This window comes from Schistocerca nitens, chromosome 9, assembly GCF_023898315.1.
Source record: "Schistocerca nitens isolate TAMUIC-IGC-003100 chromosome 9, iqSchNite1.1, whole genome shotgun sequence".
In the NCBI taxonomy this organism is placed as follows: Eukaryota; Metazoa; Arthropoda; class Insecta; order Orthoptera; family Acrididae; genus Schistocerca; species Schistocerca nitens.
The window spans coordinates 19,919,738-19,943,506 of NC_064622.1; the positions used below are offsets into that span (position 1 = coordinate 19,919,738).

The 23,769-nt window shown below is 43.7% G+C and overlaps 1 protein-coding gene across 3 annotated transcripts in view; it reads left to right on the forward strand.

The window, feature by feature from the left end:
* LOC126203958 (trichoplein keratin filament-binding protein) overlaps window positions 1-23,769 on the forward strand; it is an 801,925-nt gene that overhangs the window by 640,637 nt on the left and 137,519 nt on the right. For all 3 annotated transcript variants that reach the window (XM_049938356.1, XM_049938355.1, XM_049938354.1), the window contains one exon: window positions 20,383-20,593. In XM_049938356.1, the coding sequence (XP_049794313.1) occupies window positions 20,391-20,593 (203 nt within the window). In that variant the 5' untranslated portion in view covers window positions 20,383-20,390. The remainder of the gene's footprint in view (window positions 1-20,382; window positions 20,594-23,769) is intronic.

The following is a 23,769-nucleotide window of genomic DNA, read 5'->3' on the forward strand; positions in this document are numbered from 1 at the left end:
TACAATAAATTGAAGCCTCCCACCTGCTTTACCCACGACTGAACCTATCTGATCATTCCATTCGAAACCCCTAGAGAGTGTTACACCAGGAATTTGTATGAGTTGGCCGGTTCCACCAACGACTCATTGGTATTATATAGTCACAGGAGACTGCATTTTTTTCGTTTCGTGAAGTGCAAAATTTACATATCTGAACATTTAGAGCAAGTTGCCAATCTCTGCACCACTTTGAAATCTTATCAAGATATGGCTGAATATTTGTCCAGCTTCTTTCACATAGTACTTCATTATAGATAACTGCATTATCAGCACAAAGCCAGATTTTACTATTAACATTGTCTACAAGGGCCCCAACACACTTCCCTGAGGCACCCCCCCCCCCCCTCTCAAAGTTACTTCTACGTTTGACGATGACTGTGCATCCAAGATAACATGCTGTGTCCTCCCTAACAAAGAAGTCCTCAATCCAGTCACAAATTTCTCTTGGTACCGCATATGCCTGAACTTTTGACAATAAGCGTAGGTGCGGTACTGAATCAAAAGCTTTTCGGAAATTAAGAAATACAGCATCTACCTAGTTGCCTCTCAGTATGTCATGTGAGAAAAGTGCTAGATGGGTTTCACATGATCGATGTTTTCGAAATCCACGCTGGTCGGCACTGAGAAAGTCATTCTGTCCAAGATACCTCATTATGTTAGAATATGCTCTAAGATTCTGCAAGAATTTTATGTCGAGGATATTGGACGGTAGGTTTGCGGATCATCTCTACTACCCTTCTTGGTGATGGGTGTGACCTGTGCCTTTTTTGCCACAACTGGGCACGGTTTTTTGTTCGATGGAACTACGATAGATTATAGTGAGAAGAGGGGCTAACTCATCCGCAAATTCAGTATATAATATGATAGAGATTCCATCGGGGCCTCGACGTTCAGTTTTAATGATTTCAGCTGTTTCTCAGCATCACTGACACTAATACTTGTTTCATTCATCTTTTCAATGGTACGAAGATTAAATTGGAGAAATTCTCCTGGGTCTTCCTTTGTAAAGTAACATTTAAAAACGGAGTTAAGTACTTCAGCTTTTGCTTCCTACCCTCAGTTTCAGTTCATATTTCGTTCGTTAAGGACTGGACATTACCTTTGCTGCCACTGACATCCTATACATACTTCCAGAATTTCCTTGGATTCTGTGAAAGATTGCGTAGTCATTGAAGGCATCCCGCATTGCTCTCTTGACAGCCAAACGCGTTTCATTCAGCATTTCTCTGTCTGTAGCCCAGAGAATGGTAAACTGTGGTTATTTTAAACTTGAGCCAGAGTTCCTCTACATGCTCCTGCCCTGTGCTGAAAGCTTCAAGTACCTCATTGAGATATGGCACTACTGATTTTTTATCTAGTTTACTGAACATATACATCTTTCTGCTTGTTTCAGTTGTCCTGTGTACTTTGGTAATCATTGTTGCCACAACCACGTCAAGGTCACTAATATCAGTTTCGATGTGGACATCCTCTATTTGTTGCCATTAGATCCGATATATTTCCATCATGAGTGGGGTTCCTAACTACCTGTTCCAGGTAGCTTTCAGAGAAGGCATTTAGTAAAGTTCACACTATGTCTTATCACGTCCACCACTAACAATACTGTAATTGTTTTAATTAATTGTTGTATGATTAAAGTCTCCACTGATGATTACAGTGTGATAGGGGTAGTTCCATACAAGTGAACTGAGGTTTACTGTACAGTTTTCGGTTGCATCAGGAGATGAGTCTGGTGGGCGGTGGAAGGATCCATAATCATTTTCCCCAAAAATTTCACTGCTATCAATTTCAGGTTTCAACCAGCTAGTATTATGTGAGCTTCAGTTCTTTTAATGAGTGCTTCAAACTCTGACATTTTGTTGCGATTGCTTCGGCAGTTTACCGTAGGACTTAAATACTCCCAACTGTGGTAGATATTTCTTTCGATCTTACACTGATGCTTCTGGGTTTCCTACAGCTATCGTTATGTGGATTGGATGGAGAGTCGCCTAATCTAAAAAAAAACCTTCTGAGCACCCCACACACAGTCAGCTAACTGAATAGCAGCCTCTGGTGTGTATCGCACACCTGACCTATTTAGCAGGTCCCTGCGGCTCTCAGCCGTATGGCATAAGTGCAAGGAGTCGCAGGCTAGCTTGTCACAGAACTGTAGAAGTCTGGTTCAGGTCCGCAGCTCGTGGTCTAGTGGCCAGCATTGCTGTCACGGGGTCCTGGGTTCGATCGCCGGCGTGGTTGTTTTTTTTTCTGCTTGCGGACTGAGTGTTTGTTTGTATTGGCCTCATCATTTCATCATCATTTGTGAATGTGACTAGATTGGACTGTGTAAAGATTGGGACTTCGTACTTGCGCTGATGACTACGCAGTTTAGCGCCCCACAAACCAAACATCAACAATCTCTGGCTCAGTCCTTCTACTCGACTCAGAACCAAAGGGCGACGATCAGTTCTGGGGACAACGCTGCAAGTTGCGAGCTTCGTTGAAACTCCATCAATGCCTGCCGTGTCTTCAACACGCTGAGTGAGGCCCCAGGCATATGCACTGAGTGCCCGATGTCCCTTCCTGCCCCTTGGTGCCATTTCCCTAAGGGGTGCCACCATTCTCCGTACGTTTGAACTGCCGACGATTAATAGTCCCTTACCCTTTTGTGTTTGCCTCCTCCGAAACCAGACAAAACATCTTCACCTCCAACTAAGTGAGAAGGCTAACGTCACTTTTAACATCGCTGATTTGTTGCCAGCTCTTTGATTCAACATCAGTAATATTCGACAAAACTATCAAAAGAATGCCTATAAATTGGCTCTTGATCTCGCAGTCTTATGACGGTAATCAGTTAACAATTTCGGAGAAATATACCCGACCTCCTTCACTTTTCTAAACTTACTTGCAACTACCTACTCGCAGTTACGGCGCGAATGACAACTCCAAATAGTCTAGTAGTCAGTGTATATATCTGATGATTTTCAGTAAAGTAAATATTATCTGTGTTTTCGACAACATCGATGAAATTCTGGTTTATGTAATAGTTTGCTACATTAAAACGTATTTTTGCCTTATACAGTATCACCCTGTTTATTTAAACGGGTCGTAATAAATATCAGGGTGATTACGTGTTTGGAGTCAATTTATCCGGTGTGAAAATCGCACTAAAATGTTTTCATAATTTATAAAATGAGCAGTGAAATAGCAAACCAGGACGAAAATAGTAAAAAACTGAGATTCTGAAAAAAAAGTTGAAGATTACGAGAATGCGACGAAAAAAAGGTATCGGATGATTCATATACTAAGAAGTCGGTATCGAAAGATTTAGTTTAGAAGAACGAAACAGCCTTGGGATTTTGTGAGGTGCACACGCGGAAGTCTGTGAGCCACCTTGTCAAGATGCAGCAGTATTCGGACAAGTCAAATGTCATGCGCACTCTGGCCGCTTACAATCTTTCTCAAACAATTTTAAAGAAAGTGCTGAATAAAAAAAATTGTGTTACCTCATCATAGTGTCTCATTCTTCAGCTTCATACTGAACTGTCTATCGTTTCGTTAATGATCAACCTTTCTGTGATATTTAGAAATTAAGTAAGCAACCATACGAAATTAGAATGGTTTCTGATGAAATACAGATGTCGCTGTGAGTTTTTGTATGGCGCATGTTAGGTAATGCCTTAATGCGTGTGAAATGTAGCTAACATACTAAATTTTACTTTCAGCTCTGGAGGAGATAGATATACAGGGTGGTCCATTGATAGTGACCGGGCCAAATATCTCACGAAATAAGCATCAAACGAAAAAACTACAAAGAACGAAACTCGCCTAGCTTGAAGGCGGAAACCAGATGGCGCTATGGTTGGCCCGCTGCCATAAGTCAAACGGATATCAACTGCGTTTTTTTTAAAATAGGAACCCCCATTTTTATTACTTATTAGTGTAGTACGAAAATAAATATGAATGTTTTAGTTGGACCATTTTTTTCGCTTTGTGATAGATGGCGCTGTAATAGTCACAAACGTATAACTACGTGGTATCACGTAACATTCCGACAGTGCGGACGGTATTTGCTTCGTGATACATTACCCGTGTTAAAATGGACCGTTTACCAATTGCGGAAAAGGTCGATATCGTGTTGATGTATGGCTATTGTGATCAAAGTGCTCAACGGGCGTGTGCTATATGTATTCTGCTCGGTATCCTGGACGACATCATCCAAGTGTCCGTATCGTTCGCCGGATAGTTATGTTATTTAAGGAAACAGGAAGTGTTCAGCCACATGTGAAACGTCAATCACGACCTGCAACAAATGATTATGCCCAAGTAGGTGTTTTAGCTGCTGTCGCGGCTAATCCGCACATCAGTAGCAGACAAATTGCGCGAGAATCGGGAATCTCTAAAACGTTGGTGTTGAGAATGCTACATCAACATCGATTGCACCCGTACCAAATTTCTGTGCACCAGGAATTTCATGGCGACGACTTTGAATGTCGTGTACAGTTCTGCCACTGGGCACAAGAGAAATACGGGACGATGACAGATTTTTTGCACGCGTTCTATTTAGCGACGAAGCGTTATTCACCAACAGCGGTAACGTAAACCGGCATAATATACACTATGGGCAACGGAAAATCCACGATGGCTGCGACAAGTGGAACATCGGCGACCTTGGCGGGTTAATGTATGGTGCGGCATTATGGGAGGAAGGATAATTTGCCCCCATTTTATCGATGGCAACCTAAATGGTGCAATTTATACTGATTTCCTACGTAATGTTCTACCGACGTTAGGCTGCTACAAGATGCTTCACTGCATGACAGAATGGGGATGTACTTCAAACATGATGAATGTCCGGCACATAGCTCGCGTGGCAGTTGAAGCGGTATTGAATAGCGTATTTCATGACAGGTGGATTGGTCGTCGAAGCACCATACCATGGCCCGCACGTTCACTGGATCTGACGTCCCCGGATTTCTTTCTGTGGGGAGGGTTGAAGGATATTTGCTATCGTGATCCTCCGACAACGCCTGACAACATGCGTCAGCGCATTGTCAATGCATGTGCGAACATTACGGAAGGCGAACTACCCACTGTTGAGAGGAATGTCGTTACACGTATTGCCAAATACATTGAGGTCGACGGACATCATTTTGAGCATTTATTGCATTAATGTGGTATTTACAAGTAATCACGCTGTAACAGCATGCGTTCTCAGAAGTGATAAGTACACAAAGGTACATGTATCACATTGGAACAACCGAAATAAAATGTTCAAACGTACCTACGTTCTGTATTTTAATTTAGAAAACCTACCTGTTACCAACTGTTTGTCTAAAATTGTGAGCCATGTGTTTGTGAATATTACAGCGCCATCTATCACAAAGCGAAAAAAGTGGTCCAACTAAAACATTCATATTTCTTTATGTACTACACGAATATGTAATAAAAAATGGGGGTTCCTATTTTTTAAAAACGCGGTTGATATCGGTTTGACCTATGGCAGCGCCATCTAGCGGGTCAACCATAGCGCCATCTGGTTTCCCCCTTCAAGCTAGACAAGTTTCGTTCTTTGTAGTTTTTTCGTTTGACGAAGAGAGATATTTGGCTCGGTCACGATCAATGGACCACCCTGTATATCCCAAGTCTCCAGAAAATGGATTGTATGTAGGGTGCTCACTTCCGCTATACGCAAATGACATTATGTGTGTGGTATGTCCATAACATCTAGGGTTGCTAGACGTACGGTTTTAGCCGGAACAATACGGAATTTTCCTATTTTGTTCCGGGTACGGTGCAAACATTTAACCGTACGCCAAACGTTCCGACTTTTAATCTTCCAGTACCAAATTTTACGTTTTTCCTGCTAGGGAGCGCATTCAGACTGAGAGTGAAACGGATGTGACGTCAGAAGCAGAACTGCGTTGTTTGCAGTCTATTAACAAATTGATCAACGAAGCCTGCCTAGTTTTAACGCGGCAGAAGTCGGTCGACTTCGGCCTGCTCATGTTTTGTGTCGGTTGGAGGAAGATAGATGGAAAGGGTTTTTTGTTGGGGCTTCATTTTTACGGAGGGATTTTTGGGGGGACTCTGAAAGACAGAAAACGCGCGCGAACTATAGCGGTTGAGTTCATGGAGACCAGAGCAAAGGAGTGTGCACAGCGTGCTTGAGCACTGGACACGAAATCCGTACCTCTTGTGGTGGCGCTGCGGTCGGCAACATCTAAGACGTGTATATACACTCCTGGAAATGGAAAAAAGAACACATTGACACCGGTGTGTCAGACCCACCATACTTGCTCCGGACACTGCGAGAGGGCTGTACAAGCAATGATCACACGCACGGCACAGCGGACACACCAGGAACCGCGGTGTTGGCCGTCGAATGGCGCTAGCTGCGCAGCATTTGTGCACCGCCGCCGTCAGTGTCAGCCAGTTTGCCGTGGCATACGGAGCTCCATCGCAGTCTTTAACACTGGTAGCATGCCGCGACAGCGTGGACGTGAACCGTATGTGCAGTTGACGGACTTTGAGCGAGGGCGTATAGTGGGCATGCGGGAGGCCGGGTGGACGTACCGCCGAATTGCTCAACACGTGGGGCGTGAGGTCTCCACAGTACATCGATGTTGTCGCCAGTGGTCGGCGGAAGGTGCACGTGCCCGTCGACCTGGGACCGGACCGCAGCGACGCACGGATGCACGCCAAGACCGTAGGATCCTACGCAGTGCCGTAGGGGACCGCACCGCCACTTCCCAGCAAATTAGGGACACTGTTGCTCCTGCGGTATCGGCGAGGACCATTCGCAACCGTCTCCATGAAGCTGGGCTACGGTCCCGCACACCGTTAGGCCGTCTTCCGCTCACGCCCCAACATCGTGCAGCCCGCCTCCAGTGGTGTCGCGACAGGCGTGAATGGAGGGACGAATGGAGACGTGTCGTCTTCAGCGATGAGAGTCGCTTCTGCCTTGGTGCCAATGATGGTCGTATGCGTGTTTGGCGCCGTGCAGGTGAGCGCCACAATCAGGACTGCATACGACCGAGGCACACAGGGCCAACACCCGGCATCATGGTGTGGGGAGCGATCTCCTACACTGGCCGTACACCACTGGTGATCGTCGAGGGGACACTGAATAGTGCACGGTACATCCAAACCGTCATCGAACCCATCGTTCTACCATTCCTAGACCGGCAAGGGAACTTGCTGTTCCAACAGGACAATGCACGTCCGCATGTATCCCGTACCACCAAACGTGCTCTAGAAGGTGTAAGTCAACTACCCTGGCCAGCAAGATCTCCGGATCTGTCCCCCATTGAGCATGTTTGGGACTGGATGAAGCGTCGTCTCACGCGGTCTGCACGTCCAGCACGAACGCTGGTCCAACTGAGGCGCCAGGTGGAAATGGCATGGCAAGCCGTTCCACAGGACTACATCCAGCATCTCTACGATCGTCTCCATGGGAGAATAGCAGCCTGCATTGCTGCGAAAGGTGGATATACACTGTACTAGTGCCGACATTGTGCATGCTCTGTTGCCTGTGTCTATGTGCCTGTGGTTCTGTCAGTGTGATCATGTGATGTATCTGACCCCAGGAATGTGTCAATAAAGTTTCCCCTTCCTGGGACAATGAATTAACGGTGTTCTTATTTCAGTTTCCAGGAGTGTACATACATACATACATACATACATACATACATACATACATTAATCCTTGTTCCATAGATCATGAACACGAAATTTCGTAATGATGTGGAACGTGTCATTTAATTATGTGGAACGTGTCACTAATTTCAACATTTCTAGTTTTCAAGGTAATAATAGACCTGTTTAGGGAATTATAGAAAGACGCTATTATTAGTGCTTCTTTCTTCCTTTTCTGATAACAGCATCTTAGGTCACATTCGCGTTTCACACAGTTAAACATCATGTAGCACTCACTGCAATGTAAAAATATCTTCTCAGTTATTCCCGGATTCGACAATTGCAAATAAAATCACATGTGGTAAAACAAGATGTGAGGCATTAATTACTGCTGTTTTGGAACCATATAGCGTCAATAATTTAACTCATAAATTGAAAGGTAAAAGTTTTTTTGTTGTGGGGTTTGACGCTTCCAATAAAGGTAATCAAAGGTGTTAGTAATCAAAAGTGTTAACCTATTTCTGTAAGGTACTTCGATGTGCAAGCAGGCGTGTCCCACAGATTTCTAGATTTCTGTGAGGACTCTGGTGAATTTGCATCTGCAACGTCTGAGCTGATCTTGAAAAGAATTCCAAAACACAAGTTGAATTTGTCCCAGGTTTCAAGTTTTTCTGCAGGCAATACAAATGCAAACTATGGGAAGAAAAACTCTGTTTATGTTCACTTTAAAAAGAAATATCGTGATATAGTGAAATCAAATCGCTGCGCACATATAGTCCATAACTGCTGTAAATCTGGTGTGAACGCTATGTCAATAGAATTGAAATGTTAGTCATTAAGACTTTCAGCCATTTCTCAAATTCAGCTAAAAGGGCATCTCAGTTGAAAGATTTCTTTCGATTTGTTGATATAGAATACAGTGCTTTGTTGAGACATGTACCTACAAGGTGGTTCAGCCTAAAGCCTGCCACAGATTGTTGAAAAATCTCTTGCAGTTATATCAAACGTTTCTAGTGTAGATGATTGCGCCAGCTTCATTAAAAACAAATTGATAGTAGTGTCTGGTTCAGAAAAAACAACTTATTGTAGTGGAAATATATCTAAAATTTTCCTTGCACTTAACTGACATTTTTTCGAAGGCTGTACTCATCTTAGAAAAAAATAAACTGACAATATGTGAAGTATTCCATGTGATGAGTTAGAACATGGGACAAATGACCTGTTTTTAGGTATAAGGTGCAACAGTTGCTTAATAAATTGGAGGACCTGATCCCAGGTGAAAAACAAACACAACTGGAAGAATGCAGACATTTGTATGAAGTTTGTCTGAAATATTTAAATAAATGGTTTGATTTTGATGAGAGTACCGTTTTGTCCTTAATGAATTGCACATCACTTGGAAATAAAAGCCGAGTTTCAAAATATTTTGAAATTAGCCGAATCATTTTGTGTTGTTGATTTTCTTAGTGTAGCTAATATGTATTCAGAGGTCGCTATGGTTTCTGATTTGGTTTGGGAGGAAGGAAATGAGCATTAGAAAGCAGAGTTAGCTACTATGGCAATACCACAGATGGGTGTACGTTATTGAAATGATTGGCGCATCAGAATTGTGCAGTGTTTTAGTTTCAGTTACATTTCTTTTGAGTATATTTCCTTCAAATGCATTCATGGAGAGAGTTTTCTCCATTATGAACGTTAAATGGAGGGATGAGCGAAACAGATGTTCAGTTGATCTAATGAAAGATGTTGAGAATTGCATGCTCACCTTCATTGTGTTGAGGGTATTATGAAGAAGAAATGCAGTAAGTATTTTAAAAAATTTTAGTGTCTGTGAATGTGTTCCCATTTTCCCTCACTGAAATCTGGCGACCCTACTCGTATCCCATAAACTGTTCGAATTATCGAAACGAGTTTTGGCAGATTTACCATGAAAACAGGAAAGTCCTTTGCCATATGTCTAACATGTGAAACTTTATTTGCTGTAGTATACGATAACTACAAAATTTTAAAGTGCAGCAAAAGCTGGTGAAATTGGAATTGGAGTATGTTTGCAACAACGAAAATGAAGAAATTAGAGTTTTATTGTTATAGCAAGAAAGAACTTTTTCATAAGCTTCCTTCCTTGTCCTCAGTTGCATGTTTACTGTTTCAGAACTCAGTCGTATAAGGGGCGTTTCTGAAAGAAAAAAAAATGTGTGTTAAATCTTATGGCACTTAACTGCTAAGGTCATCAGTCCCTAAGCTTACACACTACTTAACCTAAATTATCCTAAGGACAAACACACATGCCCAAGGGAGGACTCGAACCTCCGTCGGGACCAGCCACACAGTTCTGAAAGCAGGTTGGTCTTATACAGGATTCCAGTGCACCATATTAGCCCCCCTCTTTTGGCTACAAAACCCTATTTTTTCAATATAACCTCTGTTCAATGCGACGGCATTACGCCACCTTACTGCAAGGGCCTGTTTGCCCGCATGGTACCACTCTGCTGGTCGACGTTGGAGCCAACATCCTGCTGCACCAGTAACCTTCCCATCGTCCACATACTTCTTCCTACAGAGTGCATCCTTCATTGGGCCAAAACGATGGAAGCCGGAAGGCGCGAGATATAAGGTGCATGAGAAAGAACAGTCCAATGTCTGCTGCTCTCGGGTGCGCAAACTTGTGTGAGACCTTTCGTCGTCATGGAGAAGGAGAAGTTTGTTTGCATTTTTGTGGCGACAAACATTCTGAAGTAATTTCTTCAATTACCTGAGGTTAGCACAATACACTTCAGAGTTAATAATTGCACCATAAGGGAGGGCATCAAGCAGAATAGTCCCTTCAGAGTCCCAGAAGACCGTCGCCATTGCTTTTATCGGCTGAGGGTACGGCTTTGAATTTTTTCTTCGGATGACGGGTGGTGTGGCGCCACTCCATGCACTGCTGTTTTCTTTGCGGTTGAAAGAGATGAACCTACGTTTCATCGCCTGTGATGATTTTCGACAAAAAAGTTGTCACTTTCGGCCTCATAATACGTAAGCTGATTCGTACAGTTGGTCCTTCGTTGCTCTTTGTGGTTTTTATGGCGAGGAACGCATCGAGCGCATACATCTGAGACCCCAACTGGTGAACGAGTGTGTCAGCGCTACGAAAAGAGACATCCAGTTATGCAGCGAGGTAGCTGATTGTGATCCGGCGATCACCTCGAATGACGGTGTCCCCACGTTGCAACATTGCAGGAGTCACAGCTGTCTGCGGCCAGCAGGCATGCTGGAGACTGGTCAGGTATGTGCGACCTCGTTGCGGTAGTGACAGACGTCTCGCTCAACGACTCATAGTGCTTTTGTTCGTTGCCATGTCTCCGTAGACATTCTGCAAACGCCTGTGCTTGGAAGGCACGCCTCTTACTGGTGCCATTTTGAAGTCTATGTAAAGCGCCGGCAGCTATCGGAACTTCATGAAACTATAGGGGCTGAAGTGGGAATATTTCACGATGTCCCACAATAAATTCCGCATTTTTTCAACAATAACTGGTCGAGGAAAAAAATCATTACATTACTTGCTGAACGCCCCTCGTACATCAGCATTCAGTGAGATGTAGCAGTGTAAACTCCACTGTGTTTTGACAAAAGAAGTGAAAATCAATATGACTCCTAGAAAAATTTGGGCATTACTCATAACTCGCCACTGAAGATGCTAATCGGAAAGAAAAAAGATTAAAAAATCGGGCGAAAATAAATCGCTGCTTTTGATGAAATTCCAGCGGAATCCTACAACTTAGTGTATTTTTAGTAATAACAATTGTAATTGAAACTTACCAAAGTATTTTCTATCTACATCTCAGCGCTCTAATAAATAAGAATAACAAGACTGTTAAGGCTTTCGTAACCACTTGTTGACAAACTACCTGTTGGCTTCTGGTTCTTTGTCCAACGTTTTCTGGTGGAGGGTGAAACTCTGAGGACGCTAGCCACTCGTGCTGGCGAAACGTTAGAAAAACCATCAAAAAAACGTCAGCTAAAAACCCGAAACAAGAGCCAATAGGTAGTTTGTCAAATAAGAAAATATTCACACCACATGGCATACTATCTTTTTGTTCCTGCCCATGTACACTGTGATGTACTGAACTAATTTACGACAAATGTATTTTAGCTAATCGCAGCTTTTACGAGTTTTCAAGTAGTTACTTTGCTTCAACAAAGGCAACTATTCTGAAGCCAAAAACGAAAGTAGTCTATCCGTAAAAACCCTGTTGATTCCTTCTGTGAGCCTCTTGCAATCACCCATTATAATGAAAATGAATTAAATCCTTAACATATCACTAAATACTGTATTTGAGGCGAAAAAGCTGAGGAATTCACTCTGACAGGGGATGGAAACAAAAAGACTAGTCTTGCCATGTGCTTCGTCACATATCTATTGTATACTACGTGTGGCCCAGGTTTAGAGTTGAACCGACATGTTGGTTTGTGACAAGATGCGTGATAGTGGTCATGGATTGTCGTACATCTCATTATGATGATGTCATAGTATACCAGAAGATGGTCTGGACTGAAACTGTCCGTGTAATAAAGTGACAGTATAGCTGAGTGCTAACCATTCTTCTTTCAAAAGTTTCTGGAAGCTTTAATTCAGCGCCTCCTTAAAATTTGCCATTTTCAGGTACCGAGGAGTGAAGGAAAATAATACGTAATTAGATAAAAACCCAGGCTCTAGTTGTGATGAACAGTCTGGAGGTATCGATTAGGCATAGACAGTGTTGGCAATTGATCTTTGTTTTACAGAACGAGCGGAGAATTGCATAAAATTATATCACAGATTATGGCTCTGAGCACTATGGGACTCAACTGCTGAGGTCATTAGTCCCCTAGAACTTAGAACTAGTTAAACCTAACTAACCTAAGGACATCACAAATATCCATGCCCGAGGCAGGATTCGAACCTGCGACCGTAGCGGTCTTGCGGTTCCAGACTGCAGCGCCTTTAACCGCACGGCCACTTCGGCCGGCACACACAGATTATGACAGTGCTTTGTACATAGAGGGATTCGCATTCGAGTTAAATTTGAATATGTTTTAACGAGGAAGACAGTCTCGAAATGTGGCAGAAATTTCAGTGAGATTCTGCTAGTATGTAAAGTACACCAACAGCAAGACACAATCGATACCTTCATTGCCCAATAGCAATGGTGATGATACCAATGCCCATAGTGCAACTAAAGCGGAGTTACTAAATATAGTTACTAAATATTGTATTCCTTCACAATGTAAGCCGAAGTAAATATTCCAGAATACTAATCAAGTACTGTTGCCAACATGCATAACTTAGAAGTACAAGGGCTGTTCAATAAAGAATGATCATAATGTTTTTTCACAACATATCTTTACTCAACCTCATAATTTTGATGGTCCTTTGTCACCATAGTCTCCCTGAAATGTGATGCACTTGTCCCAGCGTTTCTGCCACTCTTCAAACACATGCTGGAAACCATTTTTAGAGAGGTCCTTTAAAATCGACTCCGCAGCCTTCACCACTGCTTCTGATGATTGATAATGCCTCCCACGAAGGCGCTTCTTCATGTTAGGGAATAGAAAAAGTCACATGGGGCTAAATCCGGACCATAGGGAGGGTGAGGGATGCACTTCGTTGATTTTTTTCAAGACATTTATCAACAACATTGGCAATATGCGGTCGCGCATTGTCGTGGTGCAGCATCCAGCGTGCTTCACGGAAATTTGGTCTGTTGCGCCTGATATGGACTTGCAGTGTTTTCACGACACCCCTGTAGTATTGGTCAGTTACTGATGCTTGTGCAGGTACAACATGCTGATAAACTATTCCCTGAATATCGAAGAATTAGATGACCATAACTTTCCCAGCAGAAGCAACCACTTTTGCTTTTTGAGGGGTTGGTGATGGAGATTTCCACACTGAGCTTTGCTGTTTGCTCTCTAGATCAAAATGATGTAGCCAGGTTTCATCAGCAGTGATTACATTTGGAAGAAACTCCGGATCTTCCTCTAACATCAACTTTAACTGCATGCAGACCTGCACGCGAATGCCCTTTTGTTCGGGAATCAAGTCTTGAAACCTATCGCGCACAAACACGTGTCTTGTGTACTTTTTCTGTCACCAACGTATATGTGGCACCCACTGAAATATTCATTATTTCAGAAAGTGGTCTTAAAGTACACTCCTGGAAATTGAAATAAGAACACCGTGAATTCATTGTCCCAGGAAGGGGAAACTTTATTGACACATTCCTGGGGTCAGATACATCACATGATCACACTGACAGAACCACAGGCACATAGACACAGGCAACAGAGCATGCACAATGTCGGCACTAGTACAGTGTATATCCACCTTTCGCAGCAATGCAGGCTGCTATTCTCCCATGGAGACGATCGTAGAGATGCTGGATGTAGTCCTGTGGAACGGCTTGCCATGCCATTTCCACCTGGCGCCTCAGTTGGACCAGCGTTCGTGCTGGACGTGCAGACCGCGTGAGACGACGCTTCATCCAGTCCCAAACATGCTCAATGGGGGACAGATCCGGAGATCTTGCTGGCCAGGGTAGTTGACTTACACCTTCTAGAGCACGTTGGGTGGCACGGGATACATGCGGACGTGCATTGTCCTGTTGGAACAGCAAGTTCCCTTGCCGGTCTAGGAATGGTAGAACGATGGGTTCGATGACGGTTTGGATGTACCGTGCACTATTCAGTGTCCCCTCGACGATCACCAGTGGTGTACGGCCAGTGTAGGAGATCGCTCCCCACACCATGATGCCGGGTGTTGGCCCTGTGTGCCTCGGTCGTATGCAGTCCTGATTGTGGCGCTCACCTGCACGGCGCCAAACACGCATACGACCATCATTGGCACCAAGGCAGAAGCGACTCTCATCGCTGAAGACGACACGTCTCCATTCGTCCCTCCATTCACGCCTGTCGCGACACCACTGGAGGCGGGCTGCACGATGTTGGGGCGTGAGCGGAAGACGGCCTAACGGTGTGCGGGACCGTAGCCCAGCTTCATGGAGACGGTTGCGAATGGTCCTCGCCGATACCGCAGGAGCAACAGTGTCCCTAATTTGCTGGGAAGTGGCGGTGCGGTCCCCTACGGCACTGCGTAGGATCCTACGGTCTTGGCGTGCATCCGTGCGTCGCTGCGGTCCGGTCCCAGGTCGACGGGCACGTGCACCTTCCGCCGACCACTGGCGACAACATCGATGTACTGTGGAGACCTCACGCCCCACGTGTTGAGCAATTCGGCGGTACGTCCACCCGGCCTCCCGCATGCCCACTATACGCCCTCGCTCAAAGTCCGTCAACTGCACATACGGTTCACGTCCACGCTGTCGCGGCATGCTACTAGTGTTAAAGACTGCGATGGAGCTCCGTATGCCACGGCAAACTGGCTGACACTGACGGCGGCGGTGCACAAATGCTGCGCAGCTAGCGCCATTCGACGGCCAACACCGCGGTTCCTGGTGTGTCCGCTGTGCCGTGCGTGTGATCATTGCTTGTACAGCCCTCTCGCAGTGTCCGGAGCAAGTATGGAGGGTCTGACACACCGGTGTCAATGTGTTCTTTTTTCCGTTTCCAGGAGTGTAGTTCATCGATTCTCTCTCACAATGACAATGGCAGTGTTGATGTTTTCTTTCATGAGAGCAGTAACTGGAGCACCGAGTCCACCTTCCTTTGAAATTGTCTCCCCTCTTTAAACATTTTAAACCACTTCGAGCTGTGCTGTAGGGAAGAACAGACTCTCCATAGGCCTCCTGTAATGTCGTATAGCCTTCAACTGAAGATTTGTCGAGACGAAAGCAGAATTTCAGAGCCGCATATTGTTCCTCGCTTGTTACCTCCTTTGCAGCGGTAGGCGATACTGAATATGTCTGACCTTGCCTGCCTCTCACAGGCGGGAACCATGAGTCCCAATAATGAAACTACTACTATGGCGTGTTTGTTGCACATTAAGCTAACAATATCATAAGATTAAATTTTAGTGCGAGAAATTATGACCATAAAAATTATGGTCATTCGTTATTGAATAGCCCCCGTATATATCGTCGGTGTGATGAAGTAACTCAGATGTCTGAATAAAAGCAAGTTTTCTGGTCCAGATCAATCGATACGCAAGAAAGGATGTAGGAGTAATTCCCTGAATTACAGACGCAAATCACTGACGTCGATATACTGTGTTCGAACATTATGAATTACTTCGAAAAAGACAATGTATTAACAGATAGTCAGCACAGATTCATATAACATCGTACTTAGGGTGACCATACGTCCCGATTAATCGGGATTGTCCCGTTTTTTAAGGCTCAAAAATTTGTCCCGACTTAAAAAAAAAAGTATTTGTCCCGATTTTCAAGGATTATTTTCAGACATTTACAAAGTGGTTAAAATATTTTCCGAGTGTCGATTTTATGAACTATCAATTGAAACTGACATTTCGTACGTTGGTACCCCCTGATAATGTACAGCTTAAGCACTATAATTGTTGCGTACTCTTATTTTCTTTGCTTTTGCTTGCCCTTGTTGTCAGCACTCTAGAGATGAGCAAACTGGAACACGTAACTGTTTCGAAACAAATGAAACAGTACAATGTAATGTTTCGATACGCCGTTTCGAAACAGTGAAACAGTTTGTGTTTAGTAATCTAATAAACCTACACATTTTATCATCTTGAATGTCTACTGATAAGTATGTCCATATAAACACAAATGAGGAGCGAGAGCGCTAATCATATTGCAGAAAGTATGGAACTATCACTTAGGCGTATAAGCATTTCGTATTTCCTGCAGCAAATGCACTGCTTTCGTGTCGTGTAACTTTCATACTTTTCAATTGGCTGAGGACAGCCATAGCTGAAGACAGAAGAACCACCACGAACGGAACTGGAGGTGGGAGCAAACTGCAGAAACTACGGACGTGCTACTGGGATCCCCACATTCCGTTAATACGGGTAATATACCCATCCTGCTAATTTCCATGCACACAAAGGGAATCATTGTGGATAATAGGCACAGTGACTATAGACTCACAGATAATTCAAATAAATAACAAAATATAACAGAAAAAAATTTTGTCTTTCAAGGTGTTTCGAACCGTTACTATAAATTCACCATGCTCCCCAGCCCTTCCCGTTCACCATTACACTATAAGTGATACGTCAAACAGATTGCTTGCAATTATACCTACATCAAATTTATGTATGTGTCTAATAACTGTCACTTTACGCCTTCTTTATTCAAAATGTTGTAGGTTTACTTGTGTTTCTTAATATGATTACTATACATGAACAGAGAAGCGTATGTTATAAAAAAGGTGTAATTTAACTGAATGATTTTCACATATTTATTATTTTGAATGTGAATAGTACGCGTTGCTTTATTGTTTGGTTAGTGTTTATAAAGCAGATGTTACGCCATTTCGGAATAGGACAGTCAGCTAGAAACGAAGCTTTATTTTCGGATATCTTAAGCTTCATGCTATTACCTGTCAAAAAGATTTCGACACTCTTGAAAGTGTTTCACGAAATTGTATGTTGTGTTTCAGTACCTGTGCCGGCCCGAATCTCGTCCGACACAGAGCGGAATGAAACATCACTGTTTCGATACAATTAGTCCGTTCGAAGCACAGGTGGACTGAAACAGCCTTATTTTGAAACAACGATACAGTTTCTGTGTCTGGCTCGAGATCGAATCTGGTCCGGTTATCCGAGACAGGGGCGGAATGAAACACCACTGTTTCGAAACAGTGAACCACAGCCGTTCCGAAACACTGAAACAGTTCCACGTATCGATACACTGTATCGAAACGTAGAAACAGTGGCCAATTCTACAGCACTCAGTATCAGTTTCGTGAAGTGCTAGCACGTCGTGGCGATGCGGAAACGAAAATCAAAGTTTTCAGAAGAGCTCCAGAGGAAATTTCCTTGCTTCACTGCTACAGACAATGACTGTTCAGCAAAATGTAACGTATGTAACTGTGCTGTATCCGTGTCTCATGATGGTGCTGCAGATCTCAAGCATCATATGGAATCAGAATACATAGGAAAAATCTTATATCGGCAGGTTCCCCGCAAAAAATGACGAGATATTTTGTAACTTCAAATACACAGGAACAGAAAAACGTAGCTGCAGCAGAAGGAACCCTGTCATTCCATGTTGTTAAACACCACCAAAGCTATCGTTCTAATGACTGTAGTGTTCAACTAAACAAAAAAAATTTTTCCTGATTCTAATATTGCAGAAAATGTTTCGTGTGGAAGAACAAAGTGTGAAGCAATTATCAACAATGTTATAGCTCCGCATTCCAGAAATAGGTAATAGCTGCTGTAAACAGTGCAAAATACTTTTTAATATCTACTGATGCTAGCAACCATGGACAGCAGAAAATTTGTCCTGTGATAGTTCAGTATTTTTCTGTAAGTGAGGGTGGACTGCAGACGAAATTGCTTGATCTTGATGAATTGCAGAACGAGAAGTCAGAAACAATTTCCAATTATCTTTCTCATGTTATACAGTCATTCAGTATCATCTCAAAGTGTGTTGCATTTGGTGCAGACAATACTAACTGTAATTTTGGGGGGTTAATGAAGAAAGAGGGTAATAATGTTTTCACACATCTGAAAGAAAAATTAAAAAACTCTAACATTGTTGTATAGGTTGTCCAGTACATGTTGTTCATAACACACTTCAAAGTGCTTGTGATGTTTTACCTGTTGACATCGACTGCATTGTCATGAAGTTGTACAACCATTTTCATATTTTTTTCTATTTGTGTTGCAGAATTCACTGAATTCTGTGAATTTCTTGGTGTCACTTCCAAAAATTTACTTTACTTTTCCAAAACAAGGTGGCTTTCATTGTTGCCAGCCATAGAAAGGATCTTGAAAATGTATGAACCTTTGGAATCTTACTTTTTGTCACAGTCTAACTCAAAGTGCCCTGCAACCTTAAAGAGTTTTTTCAGTGATCCTATAAATGAATGTTATTTACTTTTTGTACATTCACAAATGAGTGTTTTCCAACAATCCATTCTGAGCATTGAGAAACAGAATAATTCCATATGTGAAGTATTAGCAGTCTTAAATAAAGCTTTGACAAGTCTAAATTCAAGGAAACATGAACATTTTGTACCACTAAGTGTAAAAAAAAACTGTTGAATGATTGTGATGACCAGTCTGTTAAGAAATTTGAATAGCAGTATCAACGTTTTATGATGCTTCAGTAGACTATTTATCCTCATGGTTACAGGGAATAGCTGAGTTTTCTGTATTCTCATGGGTGATGCTCACAGAACCACCAGAATGGTCAGTAGTTGAAAATACTTTAATGTGGCTAAATGAAAAGGGCATTCTGGTAAATGACAGCCTCTTATTTGATGAAATAGTTCATATACAGTCATTTGTAAAACAAGTGGGAACAGAAGTGAACAATGGAATCAGTTGATGGCACATGAAAAATGGTGTAGGTTTTTCAGATCTTGCCAGTGTAATGAACAGTTCAGAGAATCGCTTAATATAGCGCAGTACTTCTTTTCTCTCCCTGCCCACAACACAAATGTTGAAAGAGTTTTCAGCTTACTATCGTCACAGTGGACAGATGAGAGGAATAGATTTACGGTGAGGAGCGTTAAGTGTATTTTACTGACCTGTTTAAACTTCAGTAAATACAGAATGAGATTTTCACTCTGCAGCGGAGTGTGCGCTGATATGAAACTTCCTGGCACATTAAAACTGTGTGCCCGACCGAGACTCGAACTCGGGACCTTTGCCTTTCGCGGGCAAGTGCTCTACCAACTGAGCTACCGAAACACGACTCACGCCCGGTACTCACAGCTGTACTTCTGCCAGTACCTCGTCTCCTACCTTCCAAACTTTACAGAAGCTCTCCTGCGAACCTTGCAGAACTAGCACTCCTGAAAGAAAGGATATTGCGGAGACATGGCTTAGCCGCAGCCTGGGGGATGTTTCCAGAATGCAGGTGAATTCTGGTGAAGTACATCAAAGTCCACTATGTACACTACTCGGGTCGCTATGTGGTGTCTGGGACTGTCTGCGACTGCAAGTGACTGGGCTGCGACTGATGTATCGGTGACTCACTGGATGACAGACTGGAAAACTAACTGGGATGCGGCGGCGGTCCAAATACTGGCGGCCGAGAGGGCGTTGGCGGCGCGTTTCCTGCGAGTCTGTTTTTGGCTTCTGTCGGTCTTCTCGCAACCTCTGTGCCGCATGGTGTGCTGGCGCCAGCTTACGCCAGCCCAATGATCATTAAAAGAAAGGTGTTTTTAGTTGCGGCGTGACCTTCTCACTAAATTTCAATCTTCAGTTGTTTGCCCCGAAAGCGAAAATATTTCTTGACGCCCACCCAAATAGGAGGAAATGATTATTTTGATAAAATAAGGGAAATCAGAGCTCGCAAGGGAAGATTTGAGTGTTCATTTTTCCCACGTGCTGTTCGAGGGTGGAATGGTGAAAAAGTAGGATGGACCCTCTGCCAGGCACTTAATTATGCATTGCAGCGTAGTCGTGTAGATGTAGATGTAGAAAGGGGCACATGATTGCAAAAAGGCATAGAACCATAGAAGTACACGAATATAGCGAACTATCTGACGAATGTCGCGAAGAGGAAGCAAAGGAGTATTAGAGAGTTTTCTCGAGTCGCGGCGACAGCTGTGACTCTCGCAGCTGTCACCTGACCGCTGACCCGGCGTCTTGTGTTGCAGGGTGGGGGATGAGCCTGTTCGAGGGCGCGACGACGGCGCGGCCGCCCTCCGGTCGCAGGCTGCAGCGCCAGGAGGAGGCGCTGGTGCGCAAGCGCAACGCGGACGATGACCGCCTGCGCCACTGGGACGGCGTGCGCAGCTACTTCTGCGACTGGGACCGCCAGATGGCCCAGTACAACAACTGGGCGTCGCCGCAGTACTACCAGGCCAGGTGCGCCCACGGCTGAGGCCGCACTAACCTCTCCATTGGAACTGAAATATCTGTTGTTGTTGTTGTGTCAGTACTGAGACTGGCTTGTTGCAGCTTTCCATGCTACTCTATCCTGTGCAAGCTCCTTCATCTCCTAGTACCTACTGCAACCTACATCCTTCTGAATCTGTTTAGTGTATTCATCTCTTGGTCTCCCTCTACGATTTTTACCCTCCACGCTGCCCTCCAATGCTGAATTTGTGATCCCTCGATGCCTCAGAACATGTCCTACCAACTGATCCCTTCTTCTTGTCAAGTTGTGCCACAAACTCCTCTTCTCCCCAATTCTATTCAATACCTCCTCATTAGTTATGTGACTACCCATTAATCTTCAGCATTCTTCTGTAGCACCACATTTCGAAAGCTTCTATTCTCTTGTTGTCCAAACTATTTATTGTCCATGTTTCACTTCCATACATGACTACACTCCATACAAATACTTTCAGAAACGACTTCCTGACACTTAAATCAATACTCGATGTTAACAAATTTCTCTTCTTCAGAAACGCTTTTCTTGCCATTGCCAGTTTACATTTTATATCCTCGCTACTTCGACCATCGTCAGTTATTTTGCTCCCCAAATAGCAAATCTCCTTTACTATTTTAAGTGTCTCATTTCCTAATCTAATTCCCTCAGCATCACCCGATTTAATTCGACTACATTCCATTATCCTCGTTTTGCTTTTGTTGATGTTCATTTTATACCCTCCTTTCAAGACACTGTCCATTCCGTTAAACTGCTCTTCCAGGTCCTTTGCTGTCTCTGACAGAATTACAATGTCATCGACGACCCTCAAAGTTTTTACTTCTTATCCATGGATTTTAATACCTACTCCGAACTTTTCTTTTGTTTCCTTTACTGCTTGCTCAATATACAGACTGAACAACATCGGGGATAGGCTTCAACCCTGTCTCACTCCCTTCCTAACCACTACTTCCCTTTCATGCCCCTCGACTCGTATAACTGCGATCTGGTTGCTGTACAAATTGTAAATAGCCTTTCGCTCCTTGTATTTCATCCCTGCCACGTTCAGAATTTGAAAGATAGTATTCCAGTCAACATTGTCAAAAGCTTTCTCTAAGTCTACAAATGCTAGAAACGTAGGTTTGCCTTTCCTTAATCTAGCTTCTAAGATAAGTCGTAGGGTCAGTATTGCCTCACGTGTTCCGATATTTCTACGGAATCCAAACTGATCTTCCCCGAGATCGGCTTCTACTAGTTTTTCCATTCGTCTGTAAAGAATTCGCGTTAGAATTTTGCAGCTGTGGCTTATTAAACTGATAGTTCGGTAATTTTCACAAATGTCAACACCTGCTTTCTTTGGAAATGGAATTATTATATTCTTCTTGAAGTCTTATCAGCCACAAATTTCTTTTCGTGTGCGAATAGGCGGAAGCTAGCGGCTACCAAATCTGGAAACGATGGATGTTCCCAAAAATTCGTACTTTATGTCCTACAGCTATTCACTGTCATATTCTGCCTTGTAGGCAGGTGTGTTGTCGTTGCGGCAGATGACCATTCTTTTCTTTTGGAACCCTGGCCTTTTCTCACTTTGCTTTTCAGTCATTTGATCCAGAAAATTTCCGTATTCATCAACCATTCGATGCCCACTGCAGGTTAAATGCCTGCCCGGCGCGTTTCCTTGTGCTGTTGTCTCCGGATATACGCATACACGCTGCTCATCCGTGTTTTGTAACGTTGTCCACCCACCTCGAGCGTTCCTTTTATCTCCTCCTTTGAGCTTCCTGGCGGCCGGAATCCACACACTCTGCAGATTTACTTGGAAACGTTCATTGGCGGATCTGAATTAATCCTGTGCCCTATTAAAACCAGTTTTAAATACGGATCACCAACCTCGCTTCGAGACATTGTTAAAATGTTCAGTAGTTCGGCATTACCTCCACTGCTAATAAACGTCCTGGAGCAATATAACTACTTTCAGAAACATTCAGAGATCGGACCTCTCGATTGAAAAATGTACAGCGTTAACAGTTTATACACCGCTCCCAGCAACGAACGTTCAAAGTCAGTTGGTCAACGACACACAAAGACGCCACACTTCTATGTTCCACAAAAACAAATTGAATTCGATTAAACCTCAGGAAGCAAATCACTTGTAGGCCTATCCGGCCCCACCTGCCGCTAGCTACTATCCCTGCGATCCAGTATGAGGCTTTCTGCCTATGGACACGAGATCGCTCGACAGTCACTAAATGCGACCACTCCCCCTGAACTCTGTAAATGCGTCAGTCAGAATGCTGTGCCCATGCTCGGGAACCACGTTCTTCAGGCCTTCTCTCTCAGGTGTCACGAAATTTGCCTGCTAATCGCCGAGAGGGCTGTCAACTGACTTCCCCATTTTACGAGCTGACTTCTCCATTTATGTCCCATAAACCTATCCCCTCCTTTAAACATATTGTGGAATAAAGTTCTTTCTGCTCAGTTTCAGTCAGTATCTCTTAGATAGTTAGATATTTATATGATAAACCCAGTTTTCTGTAGCACCACACTTCAAAAGATCCTATTCTTGTCTGAACTGCTTATCGTCTACGTTTAACCGACGTATAAGGCTGCGGTCCAGATAAAGATCTTCGGAATTATTTCGTAACAGTTAATATTTATATTCGATATTAACAAATTTCCCTTTTTCAGAAACGCCTTTCTCGCATTAAATATCCCCACTACTTCAGACAAGTTCAGTTGTTTTGCGGATCAAAGAGCAAACCTCGACTGCTACTGTCAGCGTTGAAACCATACTCGCCGTGGCGGACAGTATCCACAGATGTGCCCACACAGCCATCTCGACAGTGGAAAGAAGATACAGCAGTGTCATTCGACAATTCAGAATATTCATCAGTGTCGAGCCGTGTCCTTATATGAAGTTAACATAGTCTTAGACGTGTCATTATCACTATGCAAGCGATTTTCGTGGCATTTATGACGGCATGAAGGTAAGGGAAACACAACGCCCTGTCCACGAACGGAGAAAATCAAAGACGCGGACGGGAATCGAACCTGCGCCCCTTCGGTTAGCAGTCTGCCGCGCTCAGCACGCAGCTGCTGGCGGTGTGCGCCGCGCGACGCCCTGCTCCGGCGGCCCCGCGTCAGCTGACTGCACTGCTTGCACACGTAGAGT